At 44.9% G+C, this 16,432-nt stretch overlaps 1 gene segment (V, D, J or C); it reads right to left on the bottom strand.

Annotated features, from left to right (window-relative positions):
* Positions 1-2,522: 2,522 nt before the first annotated feature.
* LOC128399216 (immunoglobulin heavy variable 4-38-2-like) lies at positions 2,523-3,246 on the bottom strand. The segment is given in 2 exon segments: positions 2,523-3,061; positions 3,155-3,246. Coding segments are annotated over 2 exon segments (585 nt in total).
* Positions 3,247-16,432: the final 13,186 nt, after the last annotated feature.

The following is a 16,432-nucleotide window of genomic DNA, read 5'->3' as shown; positions in this document are numbered from 1 at the left end:
CTACTGCCCTTCCCAAAATTGTTTGAAGAAGAGTGGAGCAGAAATGTTTTACGGTGAGCAATCAAGCATAAAACATTGAATCTGTGTAGGAGGCCGAATGACTCTGCACGGTTTGTGTCTGGATGCTCCATTGCCTTGCCTCAGAGTGCTGCTCTGTCCCTTGCACAGTAATACACTGCGTTGTCTGCAGCTGTGAGGGATCTCAGCAGAAGATAGAATTCGTTTTTGGAGGCGTCCCTGGTGATACTGATTCGGGAGCTAAACCTGGAACTGTAGTATCCATTTCCTCCCGCAGCCACACTCTGAATGCCGCCCAACCACTCCAAACTTTTCCCTGGAGTCTTTCGGTTCCAGCCCCAGTACCAGCCACTCACTTCAGCACCAGAGACAGCGCAGGTCAGCTGGAGGGGCTGTCCGGGCTTCACTGCTCCCAGGCCAGACAGGGTCAGATGCACACTGCAGAAGACACCTGAACAAAGCGAGAGAAATTAGTACCACTCCGTGGAGTCTCTCTGAGTTGGTTTCATAGGATTGCATCCTAAGACATCAGTTAAGAAAGTTTAGGGAAGGGATGTTCTCCAACCTCTTCTCCCTTCTGCAATCATCCCAAATTATTTGGACCATTCCCTGATATTGGGCAATTTCTCTCCGCACCCTCTACCCCCGATCTCCCTTGCATTATATCACCCATTGTCCGAACAACATGACCAGTCCAACGAAGTTGATGTTGAAGAATCATTGCATCACACTGGTGATCTTTGCTTCTTCCAGTACACTGACATTATTACCTGGCCCTTCACACCTGAAACTTGTGCTTGTGATTACAGAGTCTGTTCAACTGCTTTTAATTCTGAATTTTAAACTGTTGTAACCTGACATGGGCCCTACTCCTTAAGCCTAGATAATAAATGCAACAGCAACAATGTTCTGAATGCCAATGGCCAGCAATCTCAGGTGGGAAAGTAGCACTGTTGGACTACTTGCAGGCTTCTCACAGACATCTGGTTAGCCACAGTGAGAATTCTCAGCTAGGTGGACCTTTGGCCTGACCCAGGAAAGCTCCTTTGTTTAAACTGGGTAATGAAACCTAGGGCAGTAAAATGCAAATAGGCAAGTTTTTGATGGCTTTCATGGGATTCTATCTGGCAATCAATCTTCCCTCCAGCCACCCTCAATGCCTGCCCTGGTACTGGATATATTACTAAGTTTCTGCATGGATGTTTCATTGGTTTGGTTCGCTGTGGTCTCTTGCACAAAAATACACCACTGTGTCTGCCGCCGTTGGGGAATTCATCTGAAGATACACTTCATTTCTGGAGGTGTCCCTAGAGATGCTGATTCGGCTGCTGAAAGCTGAATTGCAGTAAGTTCTTCCTCCATCTCTTTCTCTCTGAATGTTTCCCAACCATTCCAGACCTTTCCCTAGAGGTTATCGCATCCAGCCCCAGTACAAGAGACTGACTTCGACACCTGAGACCCTGCAGGTCAGTTTAAAGGACTCTCTTGTCTTCACCGCTCCTGGGCCAGACAGGGTCAGCTGTGGGCTGGAGCAGATACCTGCTGGGGGGGGGGATGTCAGAAAATCAAACTTATAATCTGCATTCTTTTTGATGCGGGTTAAGCATTTTTGCTTTTACAGCAGGAGTAAATTCCCACCAGGTGAGATGCTATGGGTTATGAGCAAAAGTAACAAAAATTTCATCTTTGTTATTAATCCCTTGCTCCTCTGCTTTTCATACAGAATGAATACAACGCAGCCCATATAGCACCATTGGAGAAGAGAATGCTATTTAAAGAGGAACAACCCTGAATTTAAAAAGCAGAAGAACTAAAGGAGACACACTTGCCAAGGCTGCCAGAGGAATATTCCAATCTGAAAATCCTCACCTGGTGGAACAGCCGAGAGACCAAGAATAAGCAGCACAATAGATTTCATCTCTCCTCCTCACTGGCTCCTCTGCCTCCTCTGCCCTGTACAAAACAAAAGAGACTGAGGGTGAAAAATCAGACAATGCTATTTAAACCAGAAAAACTTCCTCTGGAGATTTGCATGAAGGCCTTTGGGTGCTGCATTTAGGAAGTGAATAAGATAAAAGGAAGCACTCCTGCTGAAGCACTGAGAATTCAACATGAAGCTGCCCCATCCCAAGTCAGACCATTGATCCATCTAGATGTCTACTCTGTATCCTGGGTGTCAGGCAGGAAACTTCCCCAGCCTGATTGAAGATGCCAGTGATTGAGCCTGGGACCTTTTGCATGCAAATCACATGCTCTGCCACTGAGCTGTAGCTCTTATTGACCCTTTAGGCTTCTCTCTATTGTTGCTCATGTCAGGCTGGGCTCCATGTCAGCAACACCAACACAGCCACCATTTAGGAATGGCCAAGGTCAAATACAGGGGGAGAAGGCATCCTGTTCAAAGTCCAAGAGGGATAGGGGACACTTTTGTCCCAAATTCTTTTGTCTGACTGATAGGAGAGCAGCTGCCAGCCAGTGTAGACTATACCGAACTAGACAGACTATTATCCTGATTCAACATAATGCTCAGTGAGATGAAATTTTGGCCTCAACCACCATTCATGGGGCAATGAGATCTGGGGCTGTGCAATGCACATGATCAAGTTTTCAAGAGCTTTCATGGGATTCTCTGAGCAATAGATCTTCCCTCCACCCACCCTCATTCCTTGCTCTAATGCTGGTGTATTACTGGTTTTTTGCATGGATGATTCGTTGTCTTGCTTTGCTGTGTCTCCTGCACAATAATATACTGCTGTGTCTGCAGCTGTTAGGGAATTCATCTGAAGATAGACTTCATTTTTGTTGGTGTCCCTAGAGATGGTGCTTCGGCTGCTGAAAGCTGAATTGTAGTAGCTGCTTCCTCCACCTGATGTGGGCCGAATGTTACCCATCCATTCCAGATCTTTCCCTAGAGTTTCTCGGATCCAGCCCCAGTAATAACCACTCACTTGGGCACCAGAGACTGAACAGGTCAGTTTGAAGGACTTGCCTGGCTTCACGATTCCAGGGCCAGATTGGGTCAGCTGAGGACTGGAGGAGATACCTGCAAAAAGAGGGCAAATATTGGAACTCTAACATGGATTCTTTCTGGGTTGGGTTCCAGATTCTTGTTTTTACAGCTAGCATAAATACTCACCAGGTGAGGCACTTAGGACAATGAGGAAAATTAGCAAAGATTGCATGTTTTTGTTTTTGTTTATTCACTCCTCTGTTTTTTATACAGAATGTAAGTGACTCAACCGGCCCATGTCTCACCATTGGAGAAGACTATTTAAACAGAGGCATCCTGTTTGGCAGATTTGCATAAAGAGAACTCAGTCTAGTCCAGTCCTGTATTTAAGAAGCAGAGAGGTTTAAAGAAGGTCACAGTTGCTAAGGCTGCAAATTTAGTATTCTATTGACACAAACAGTCTTCCCAAAAATAAGGTAGCTGTCATTACGTATTTTAGAATACTCCATACATAAGAAGTGTACAGTGATTTACTTGAAAATATGCCTGTCTCCTTTTGAAAAGGAATCAAAGCAGGTACCAGTGAGTTTTGAGAAATATAAAATATTGAAGACACGGAGAAAGGAAAATTACAGAGTAATGCATCTCATTGACAGAATAGCAAATTTCCAAATTCACATTGAATGCCCAAAGACAGGATATTCTGTCCTTGTTGCTGCCTTTTGCTCCATATGTGAGAGGGGGCACACTGATGCCCAGTGGCAGTGGTGCTAGAAGCCTGGATTTCCCTCTTGTTTTCTGTCAAAAGTTCTTGTGTCTGCCCCAGAATATGGGTGTGTGTGTGCTCTCCGGGAGTCAGCAATGAAGGGAAGTTCTCTTTCTGCACATAAGTTCTTTTACTGCACATAACTGTGGCTTTATGGGAATGGGAAGTCTCGCTTATATTCTTTTCTCTGTTTCTGCACACACTGTACAAACTTGTTCCAAACACCAAGACATTCCTTCCTTGCTCAGTTCATCTCAAGTTCATGATGACCTGTTCTCAATGCATAGCTGACCACATCTACAGAACTTGATTATTATATTCTTTCATGTTATGATCAATCATTAGTAATTGTTTTATGCTATATCAATCTTTAGTTATAATTAATTAGGAGGTTTCATGGTTGTCTAGTCCCAACCTTGTTTCCCAGCCTTTAATCTATCGATGATTAATGTTCACATGTAATTCCCACCTTTCACATGTAATTCCCGCCTTGTACTTATGTTAACCAATCAGCAACAAGTTTCTTTGTGTTTGTATCAACCAATCAGCCACAAGCACACCTGTGGCAATGCTTGTTAATACTCAATAAAAGTGAGACGCCTGGGGCTTGCCCAGTCAGACACCTCATGTGACACCTACCTCTCGTCTGCCGTGTTTTTCATTCCTACACAGCAACAGCATAAAAGTCAGGGGTGTACATGTGTATGAAAAAGAGTAGTGGGTAAGGGTGTTGGGCTTAGCTGAGGAGGAGGAGGAGGCCTCGCTGTGGCATTGGATGAGGGACATCTGGGAATTAAAACAGAAGCTGGGCTGACTTCAGTAGATTTGGGATGTCGCACTCAAAGTGGAACAGTTTGTGTGTATGCCGATTTTTGTGTCTCTATGTCTGCATGAATGCACATTGAGCATGAGTAATGAATGGATCCTGGGGTGGGGCTCTGGAGATGAAAGGGTGGTGCCATGCTAAGGAAAATGTTCAATAGCTTACACAGAATTTTATGAGACAAAATAAGTTGGCCCCTGCAGAAAAGAGGTACAGCCGAGTATACTTGCCCCGGATCTCCGAGGGTTAAAGTAAAGGTAAAAAGTAAAGGAGTCCAGTCAAAGGCGAGTATGGGGTTGAGAGCTCATCTCCCTTTCAGGCCGAGGGAGCTGGCGTTTCCAGGTCATGTGGCCAGCATGACTAAACTGCTTCTGATGCAATGGAACATCGTGAGGGAAGCCAGAGAGCATGGAAACGCTGTTTATCTTCCCACCGCAGCAGTACCTGTTTATCTACTTGCACTGGCGTGCTTTCGAACTGCCAGGTTGTCAGGAACTGGGACAGAGAAATGAGAGCTCACCCTGTCATGGGGATTCGAACCGTCGACCTTCTGATCGGTAAGCCCAAGAGGCTCAGTGGTTTAGACCACAGCGCCACCCACATCCCTTCATTGGAGAGGTCAGCCTCCAGGGACCAGCTGCTTTTTGGTTTGAGTATATAACTTTCCTCTAACAAGACTCCCTCCAGGGACCTCAGACAAGTCCTGCCCAGGCCTGAAAAAAAGTACTGTTAACTCATTCTCCCGCCCTGCCATGGTGGTGGGTATTTTGCTTGTGTTTGTCAACAATAATCTTCCATCCAGACCATGCAGATTATTTATTTGGAACAAAAAAATTTTTTCCTTCCAGTAGCACCTTAAAGACCAACTAAGTTAGTTCTTGGTATGAGCTTTCGTGTGCATGCACACTTCTTCAGATACACTGAAACAGAAGTTGCCAGATCCTTCTATATAGTGAGAAGGTGGGGAGGGGTATTCCTCAGAAGGGTGGTGGGAATGGGTGATTGGCAGATAGCTGTGATGAGCCTGTTGACGACTCTTAACGACTGCAATAGGTCTTACAGGAAAAAGCAAGGGGTGAGAAGGTGAAAAATGGCTTTGTCATGTATAATGAGATAAGAATCCAATGTCTTTGTTCAGACCAGGTCTCTCCATGGTTTTAAGTTTGGTAATGAGTTCTGGTCGAAACGGAGAGCTGGCTGTGTCGCTGTAGACATTCAAGTCAGAGTGTGGTTTTTGCTGGGGTGCTCCACCGCTTTGCCAAACTGTGATGCTTTTGCACAAAAGTACGTTGCAGTGTCTGCAACTGTCAGGGAGCTCAGCTGGAGGTAGACTTTATTTCTGGAGGTGTCCCTGGAGATGCTGGCTCGGCTGCTGAGAGTTGGGTTGTAATAGGCATTTCCTCCATTTATTGAGTGCTGAATGAAACCCAACCATTCCATCCTTTTCCCTGGAGGCTGCCGGTTCCAACTCCAGTAATAACCACTGACTTGGACACCAGAGACAGTGCAGGTCAGTTGGAGGGACTCTCCGGGCTTAAGCTCAACTGGGCCAGTCTGAGTCAGCTGTGTACTGGATAAGACACCTGCAGAAAGGGGGCAGAAATGATACAGTTAAAGGTAGCATTCACTTTCTGATTAGTTCAATTTGCTTTTGAAACAGATCTAAGGCATAAAAATCCTCACCTGGTGAAACAGCCAAGAGATCAAGAATAACCAACATAATAGATTTCATCTCTGCTTCTCACTTGCTCCTCTGCCTCCTCTGTTCTGTAGAAAACAAAAGAGAATGACGGTGAAAAATCAGACAATGCTATTTAAACCAGAAAAACTTCCTCTGGAGATTTGCATGAAGGCCATTGGGTGTTGCATTTAGGAAGTGAATATGATAAAAGGAAGCACTCCTGCAGGGGTTGCCAAACTGGAAGGTCAAGCACCAAGAATTCAACCTGAAGCTGCCCCATCCCAAGTCAGACCATTGATCTATCTAGATGTCTACTCTCTATACTGGGTGTCAGGAAGGAATCTTTCCCAGCCTGATTGAAGATGCATGCAAATCACTTGCCCTACCACTGAGCTATAGCTCTTATTTATCCTTCAGGCTTCTCTCTATTGTTGCTAATGCCAGGCTAGGCTCCACGTCAGCAACGCCAACAGTGACACAGTCACCACTTAGGAATGGCCGAGATCAAATACAGGGGGGAAAGGCATCCTGTTCAAAGTCCAAGAGGGATAGCGGATACTTTTCCCCCAAATTCTTTTGTCTGACAGATAGGAGAGCAGCTGCCAGCCAGTGTAGACTATACTGAACTAGACGGACTATTGGCCTCATTCAATATAATGCTCAGTGAGATGAATGCCCAGTGAGAATGCTCAGTGAGATGAGATTTTGGCCTCACCCACCATTAATGGGGCAATGAGATCTGGGGCTGTGCAATGCACATAAGCAAGTTTTCAATAGCTTCCGTGGGATTCCCTGAGCAATAAATCTTCCCTCCAAGAATGCTGCAAGAATGCTGTATGAACAGACTAGCCAGAGCTCTGGTCAAAACAGGGGTCTAATGGTGTCTGTAGAGGCATTCATGGTGGAATGTGTTTTTGAATGGATGCTCCATTGCTTTGCTTAACTCTGGTGCCCTTCCACAATAATACATTGCTGTGTCTGCAGATGTCAGGGAGCTCAGCTGGAGATACACTTCATTTCTGGATGTGTCCCTGGAGATGCTGGCTCGGCTGCTGAAAGCTGGACTGTAGTACGAAGTTCCTCCAGATGCAGTGCTCCGAATGTGACCCAACCATTCCATCCTTTTTCCTGGAGGCTGTTGGATCCAGCCCCAGTAATAACCACCGACTTGGACACCCAAGACAGAGCAAATCAGTTTGACTGTGTCTCCAGGCTTCACTTCTCCTGTACCAGATTGGGTCAGTTGTGTACTGGATAAGATACCTGCAGAAAAGGGACAGGAATTACAGAGTTCTGAAATAAATGCTCTTTTGGTTGAAATAAGCTTTGTGTATTTTACAGCAGTGATAAATACCCACCAGGTGAGATGCTCAGAAGAATGAGCCAAAAGGATCTCATATTTCTTTTTAATCACTCACTCCTCTGTCTTTTGTACAGATTGTATGAGGCCCTTTCAGGTCACAGAGTACCACAGGACACTGCTATTTAAACAGGAAGGGTATGTCTGACCAATTTCCATAAAGGGAAGCCAGTTCAGTCCTGTCCTCTATTTAAGAAGAAGGGCAGGCTAAAATAGGGGTGCCATGTTTCAAATGGTGAAAATCCAGACACAAAAGTTGTTGAGAGGTCCAGGGGTCCTTTACCTAAAATATGTCTCAGTGTCTGCAGCTGTCAAGGACTTCAGCTGCAAGGAGAATGAATTGGTGGGTGTATCTGCAGAGATGGTGATTTGTCCTTGTAAAAACGAGGCATAGTTTGTGTCCCATCTGGACCTAGTCCAGTTTACTGCTCCCTTCCATTCCAGCCCTTTTCAAAAATGTTTCTGGACCCAGTGCAAATAAGGACACAAAACAGAGAATTCAGTGACCGTACAGGTGAGGCTGAGGGCCTCTCCTGGAGACACTGTCCCAGATCCGAACTGGACAAGTTGGATATCAGACCAGGCACCTAGGTAGGGAAAGAGGGAAGATCAGAAGTGAGGAGGGTCTCAGTAAGACCTAGATGATGTGTAACACAGACCTTACACACTCATCATGAGTAAGAATCCAAATAAAGGAATTCATTGTCTTGGGTGGTATTGAAGAAATGACAAAACATTAGAATTGTGTGGAGTATTTATTTGCATAAAGTAGATTCATGCCTCAAGCAGGCTTAAGACAGATGCCAGGGTCAACACTCCGTTTCCTTTTCCGCTCAGTAGAAATGACAAATTGTAACAAGCTTGTGTGTTGGAGGCAGAGGCAAGACAAGAGGGAAACAAATGGTCATTATAGACTCACTTTACAAAGGCTGCTTCCAAAATTACTGCTCATTTATCACTAGCATTATTGGCAGCAATAATGTTTGTATATTGCCAGCAACACGCATAATGCTTCAATGTGTAAAGAAAATGCTTGAGTTTAGCTGCTTCAGCATTTGTGCATTTGTAGGTACTTTTTATTTTTGAGCACTGTCCTAAATTGGATAAAAATAGGCCAACAAGGTTTGGGGTCAGGGATAGAGGAAATAAAGTGATTCTCCACCCCTCATTTTGTTGTTCAGGAAAGAAATCAGGGGTGGGGTCTACAGAGAGCAAAGACTCAGCCATACAGCTACAAATAAAACGTTTTGAGTGTGTTTTAAGTGCAATATACAATGTGACGATGGTGATGGTAAGCCTTATGGAAAATTCGATGTATTTTTTAAAAAGCTTTTTAAAAAGCTTTTTTTGAGCGGTTTTAATATGTGTCTAGATTCCACCCAAGACTCAAGGGATTTCCTTGTATCTGAGCTTTCTCACAGAACCCTTTGCAAATATATTCAGTGACTGGCATGCACATGATTCAGTACACTATGACAAGCACTGTCTTTTTTGTGATGGTTGTCCATACCCTCCAACTTTTCACATATGAAAGAAAAAATCAGTCCCATTGTGTATATGTTGTGTATACACATGAGAATTTTGACTGTGAGTTTTGACCTGCTCTCTGTCTTGCATCCCATTTTCCCACCTGGCCTGGGTGGGCAGGGCCCTGACTGACTCCAGCTGCAAATTCTTCCAGTGAGTTTCATCATTTCTGCCTATTCCATAAGTTTTTGTATCTATTCTTCCTTCGCTGGGACTCCTGCTTCTTTCCATTTGGGGGCAAATAGCATTCTTGCATACATAAATTTCTATACAATTTAGGTAGTTCTGTCCCTATAATTCCCAAAAGGAAAAAAGAAGAAGAAGAAAAGTTTTTTGGGGAATAACTATTTTTGTTATATTATGGAGTACAGTGATCACAATAGTCTGCTGAATCAGATCTTATCAGATGCATGGAAAATTCAGAGAGATAGTTTTCTTAATCAAGCCTCGATTCAGTGGATATGATCAGATTTCTGAAAGGCACAGCCACGGAGCAACAAGAAACGCCCTTGAACCCGGGGGGATTAGTTGGTACACAACACAATCAAAATTCAAGTGAAAGTGTGGGTGAGTTTCTAGTGAGAGGAAACAGAATGAAACACAGGCTTCCTGCTGAAAGTTAAATTTGGATTCAATGGAAGAGAAAGAAAGGGAGAAACACAGGTGGTCAACTGGGACTGCCATCACCCAAAGGGAGAATCAGAAATGCAACAGAAAGACAGATGGAAATTCATCACCCGGTTCAGTTTGAACTGAGACTTTTGCCCTAGTCAAAAGTGCAGATCTGTGGTTTTCCTATCTTGACTTCTAAATGGGTTTCTGTATGGGTGATTAGCACTGTGGTTGTTACTCCATCCACTATGACTGAACCCTTTACAAAAACATCCCATCCTATGAGCTTGTGGGAGTATGGAACCGACACTCTGTTCCTGGTGATATGGATGGGCCAGTCGATACCCAACCACTAGAGACAAACGCACCCCCATCTTTCTGTTTGCATTAGCAGAAACCCCTCCCCCCATCCTCTCTCTTTCTCTAAATATTGTTTGCACCTTGGCACCTGGGAAAGGGCCAAAGGTGTTCTTTTTCAGAGCCAGGCATTCTGGGAGGAGAACAGAAAAGTTCAAAATCGAATGATCAACAATTCATTTTGTTTGCCACATCATCCTGGTTTGTTCTCCTCCATCCCATATGACAATTCCCTTCTAACTGTAACACAGTGGCCCCTTATCTCTAAGGCATTGTCTGCACTATAGTTCTTTGGTGATCACTCGTAGCCGAGTAAGATCTTCTTCCATGAACACGATCTTAACTGTGAGTCTCCAAGTAACTGTGGAGGCCAATTCTGGATCCACACGTCCTTCCACAGTGGTGTCAAGATGCTGTCAGTGGCTCCCGGCTGGTTGCCCAGGAAAGTATAAAGACAAGGAACAATTTCTTAAAGTCCTTTTTTATTTCAAACCTTACAGAGAGAGGCTATAGAACCCAGCTTCTTGGATAATGAGTGAATCTCCCCCAAAAAACACAAAACCCCGCCCGTCTCTCCCACTTCCTCAGTAGTCATCATCATCACCTCCTCTATGGGTGCCGCGAAGTGCCCTCTGTGTTTGAGCTCTCATATACAGGGGTTCATTTTGCTCTCTGCATTTTTCTTGAAGCTGTTGAGCAGTGAAAATCATGTCCACTGTCCCCCTAGAAGGTACCTAAGGCATTGTCTGCACTGTACATTCAAAGCTGGGTCATGCAATTTTAAACAGTCACGGTTTGCCCCAAAGAATCCTGGGAATTGTAGTTCATTAAAGATGCTGAGAGTAGTCTGGAGACACCTCTTCCCTCACAGAGATACAATTCCTAGAGTGGTTTGACATCCCTCCCTTTCCCCATGGAATACTGGCAATTGTAGCTTCGTGAGGGGAATGGGAGGGGTCTCCTAACACTCAGCATAGTAAAAAGCTAAGAATAAACAGGGCACTCAACATTTCAAATTGAGGGGATGTTATGGAACCATGGTACCTGAACCAGGAAGTGTTCTGAAGCTAATGACAGGTGATTTTATTGAACTAGATATGTCAAATGTATACCATCAGTGTCACCTGTCAGTATTAATTCAGATGTTGGACCTCAACTCCTGTTGGCCAAAAAGTACTGCCGAAAAGTCTTTTACAATGTACTTTAACAATGTCTAGATGTCTCAGAGAGATGGACAGACAGACAAAACATCAGGAGAATGCAAATGAGTGTGCGCTCTCATACATAGAGAGGAAAGGGTCTCTGTATCTTTTGCACTATTCAATCCAACAATCACTTTGTGCATTATTTCCTCCAGCTCCTCCTGTCCGACCATACAACCTTGGTGAAATTGACCAGGTTCCCTGATTAAGTGGGAGGAAGCAAAAGCAACACAGACTTGAAGCCAACAGTTAATTTAAGATTTACAGGGAGAGGGAAGGGAAACAGGTGGCTGCACCAAAAAGGGCAATCAGAACCCAACACACAGATGGAAGTTCATCAACCAATTCACTCTGTGTTGAGACCTCTAAACTTAGGCCCAGCCCACTGTGCAAATATGCAGTTTTCCCATCTTGGTTTTCGTATGGGTGCGTAGCACTGTGGCTCCCACCCCATCCACAGTCACTGAAGCCTTGACAAAAACCTACCGTCCAATGATCTTGTGGGAAATACTAAGTGTAAGCATGGGGTGTGCACTCTGTTCCTGTTGATACAGCGTGCCTTCCAATTGTCCCCATTTTCCAGGGAGAATCCCGCCTGGAATTACGAAAGCCGTCCTGGCTTCTGATTTGACCCCAGGATGTCCCCATTTCCCCTGCCAGTGCTGCTACTGCCAAGCTCAGGGAGTAGGATGAGCCTGTGCTTGTCCCGAGTGGTGATGGCAGCAAAGGACCATCCTGTTGCCTCTCCATGGCTGCTGCTGCTGGACTCCTCCCTTGGGCAGCTTGTAGTGGTTTCTGGAGAGCAGGCGAAGAGGGACAGGCAGAGGACTAGGCAGCCCTAGGCAGGAAGAAAGGGTGAGCAGAGCAGAGTGCAAGGAGCCTTTAAAATGTTTTGTGCATGCACGCAGGGACGGAGGAACGGGGGTGCGGTGGGGGCAGTCCACCCCAGGTGTCTTCACTGAGGGGCATGACAAAATGCCAGGTGGCACTCACCGTGGGGCCTGCAGTGCGCCTGAGCCACGCATCTCTCCTGGGAGTGACGCAGTGGCTTGGGTGCCCGCAGGCTCCACACTGCCCCAAATGTTCCGCCTGCCGCCTCCCCCTCAGTTGTAGGGCGGCTGAGTGGGAGGAGGCAGGCAGACTCCTCAGAGGCCCTGCTGAGCGTCCTGCCCTGGCTGGCCCCGCCCCCACAGCAGCTGGCCCCGCCCCTAGCCGCAGGGCATGCACGCCACCCCAGGTGCCCAATCAGCTTGCTCCGCCGCTGCACACACGTCTAATCTTGCCCCTCTCTAAAATTCATTGATTGGTGTGTTTTTCTTTTTGTAAATCTACCAAAGAATAAAATAAAATCAGGATTAAGGGGTTTTCTTAAGATGGTGGAGGGTGTGTGTGCTGGGTCCCATTGAGGTAGTGATGGCAGGATTCGCCCTTCTTCTGATAGGAAATGCTCTCTGGACCCGACCAGAGAAGAATGGCAGATTAAGTTGCTGGGCTATGCCAAAACGACCAGAAGGATCAGAAATCAGGAAGACCAAAATTTTAATAAGGAATGGGGGAAATTTAGAACTTACGTTAAAAACCATTGTAAACATTTAAGATCGTTAGTAGGATTGGAATAACACTTGTAGTGTAATGGTGAATTTTGGATATAACAGAGGTGTAAAAGATCTGGATTATTATAAAAGATGCAGGAGGAAATGATTAATAATAGGACCCACAAAGGGGAGGAGGGAAGTCCAAGAGATTCTTTGGAATCTTGTTTTTATGTTGTATGTTGGATATGCGATTGTAAAATTCTAATTTGAAAAACCAAATAAATAAAATTATCAAAAGGGGGGGAGAGGGGGGAAGGAAATTCTCTCTGGGGGCAGAAGTGGAATGTGGGCTTGAGGAGGGTTAGTTGTGGGGGATTGAGAAATGTCCTTATTTTCATCTGAGTAATGTTGGGGTGTGTGACATGGTTGGCTACAATCAGGCCTGGTACCATACTTCAGGAGACTCCTGGCACTGTCCAGCTGATATCTGCCTGTTGTCTCTGAACCTACCCTACCCTTTGCCTTGGCAGAGCCCGCTTACTCCTTTCCCATGATGCCACCCCATACCTCCAACCCTCACCCACCCTCTTACTTAAAATAAAAAAAAAATGCAACTTTAAAATTTCAATGTTACTGGATAGCTCAGTTGGTTAAAGAGTGGTGCTGATAACGCCAAGGTTGCAGGTTTGATCCCCATATGAGGAGAGCTGCATTGGGTGTGGGTGGTGCTGTGGTCTAAACCACTGAGCCTCTTGGGCTTGCCGATCAGTAGGTCAGAAGTTCAAATCCCTGCGGCGGGGTGAGCGCCCATTGCTCTGTCCCTGCTCCTGCCAACCTAGCATTTCGAAAGCACACCAGTGCAAGTAGACAAATAGGTACCACTGTGGCGGGAAGGTAAATGGTGTTTCTATGCACTCTGATTTCCGTCACAGTGTCCCATTGCACCAGAAGCAGTTTAGTCATGCTGACCACATGACTTGGAAAGTTGTCTGTGGACAAACGCCGGCTCCCTTGGCCTGAAAGTGAGATGAGCGCCGCAACCCCATAGACGCCTTTGACTGGACTTAACTGTCCAGGGGTCCTTTACCTTTTACCTGTAGGGAGTTGGACAAGATGATCCTCAAGGTCCCTTCCAACTGTGCAATTCTATGATTCTGCGATATGAATAAAAGAAACAAACACATTCCAAGAAAGGTAGGGAAGCCAAGGTTCACTTCTGTGCATATATCTCCATTTATGAGGCATCGCCCAGGTCCCCTTAGGCAGGATTAGGACAGTGATTTACCAGGGAGAAGCGTGAGAAAGCAGAGCAGTCTCAGGTAAATGGGAAGAGTTGGTGCATGTGTGACAAAAGCTCCATTAGAGCTGACTTCCGTGGTTGGCAGTCATCTGCACGGTGGCCTTGGGACAGGCTGACATGGATAGGAGCTTCTACAAGGACTTTTGCATCGCTTCCAAGCAGCTATGGGAATAGGGCAAATGGACTCACAATCTACCTGGACCTCTGTGGAAATACAGCTCCATCAACTATGCTTTTGTTATGAAATGCTCCCACCTGCTGGCACATAACAAGAAGGACAGTTCTGATAGAAATAAAATGCAGTCATTCACTGCACTGGATAATGGGATCAAGCCTCTTAGGGAAATCACAAACTCTTGTCTACAGTGAACTCAAAACCCTTTCAGGTTTTTACTGAATTGTGCAGACTCTCTCTCTCTCTCTCTCTCTCTCTCTCTCTCTCTCTCTCTCTCTCTCAAATGAAACTAATCTCCAGGTATTGTCAGATATCATATATCCCTGTCACATCTCTTTCCCCAGCCCTCAAGGCTTTGTTTTGTTTTTGTTTTTTGTTAATCACATTTTCCTAGTCTGTTCTCATTCATCCAACATTGCATTTCCCTTTTAAAGGTGATAGCTTATATCTTAGGCCCCATCTGTACCATACAGTGGTACCTCGGGTTACATTTGCTTCAGGTCACAGACTCCACTAACTCAGAAATATTACCTCGGGTTAAGAACTTTGCTTCAGGATGAGAACAGGAATCGTGCTCCGGCGGTGCGGCAGCAGCAGGAGGCCACATTAGCTAAAGTGGTGCTTCAGGTTAAGAACAGTTTCAGGTTAAGAACAGACCTCCGGAATGAATTAAGTACATAACCCGAGATACCACTGTATATTTAAAGCTATATCATGCCACTTTAAACAGCTGTAGCTTTCCTCAAATAATCCTGGGAAATTTTCTGTTTTACAATTTAAAATACTCATTTAAACAACCTTAAATATCAATGACTTCCATTCTTCTCTTTCTATAGTTCATTTTGCATATCATAAAACCCTGCACATTTTACATAAACTAAACCATTCAGTATCCCATTATTACATCCATCAAAACTTATCCACACATATTCCATCAGCTTAAGTTGCCATTATTCTTTAGTTGGGACCTTGCCCGTTTCCCATTTTTGGGCTAACGAAATGTGGGTCGTAGTAGTAGCATGCATAAATAACCTTTTTTGACACCTGGGAATCTCACTCTGAATTACCCCCAACAAAAAGGACTCTGGTTTTTTGGGAAAGGTACACCCCCCCAATTCATTATGAATTATTTCCCAAAACTCTTACCCTTTTACAGGTCCACCACATATGAAAGAACATTCCCTCAATCTCATTGCATCTCCAACAGTTATCTGATTCTGTCTTATACATCTTAGCAAGCCTACTCGGAGTTAAATGCCATCTGCAAATCATTTTCAAGTACGGTAGTTCTCCTTCAAGGAATAACATGCTGTCAACTTCAAATCGCTTTCCCAAAGTTTTCCCCAGAGATTAAAATCTGTATTATGTCCTATATCTATTGCCCAGTATGTCATAGAGGATTTGACAAGCTCATCTTTTGTTTCCTAGTCCAAAAGCAGATTGTACATTTTAAATAAAGTTTTTTCTTTGTTTTGCAGAAGCTCTTTTTCAAATTGTGTTCAAAATGTTCTGTCAATGTGAGACACCTCCTTGAGCTCAAAAGCGAAACACAGGGCTTTCAGTGGCTGACGGTGGTATTGGTATGGAGGAAAATCACTGTGCGTGGTTCCCACAATGATACAGACCCTTACAAAAACCTCCCTGCTCTAGATCTTTGCCAGTGATATCTACTGAGCGACTAAGAGCAAGAGGAAGGGATGGGTCAAGGCAGAGATGTCTTTATTCAGCTTAAGTCCAAGGCACACAGGCAGGTACTTAGGAAGCTGAATGGGTCCATTGGTGCATCTAGCTTAGTATTGTCTGCCCTAACCACCAGCAGCTGGCTCTCCAGAATTTCAGATAAGAGTCCTTTCCGAGTTCTACCTAGAGATGCTGGGACTTGAACCCGGGATCTTCCTCATGCAGAACACAACTTTTTTGAGGATTGGGGTGTCAGTACATTTCATTCCCATTTGTTGTTTGGAGTCAATAAAGAAAACAAAATGCTGAAAATATGTTTCTTTCTGTATCTATGTGCTTCTACCATTGGGGATGTTTATAGTTACAGTCATAGCTCGGGTTACAGATGCTTCAGGTTGTGTTTTTTCAGGTTATGGACTGCCGAAACCTGAAAGTACCAGAATGGG

The sequence above is a fragment of the Podarcis raffonei genome, chromosome 13 (genome assembly GCF_027172205.1).
Source record: "Podarcis raffonei isolate rPodRaf1 chromosome 13, rPodRaf1.pri, whole genome shotgun sequence".
NCBI lineage: Eukaryota > Metazoa > Chordata > Lepidosauria > Squamata > Lacertidae > Podarcis > Podarcis raffonei.
This window is presented reverse-complemented; position numbering and strand designations above follow the sequence as displayed.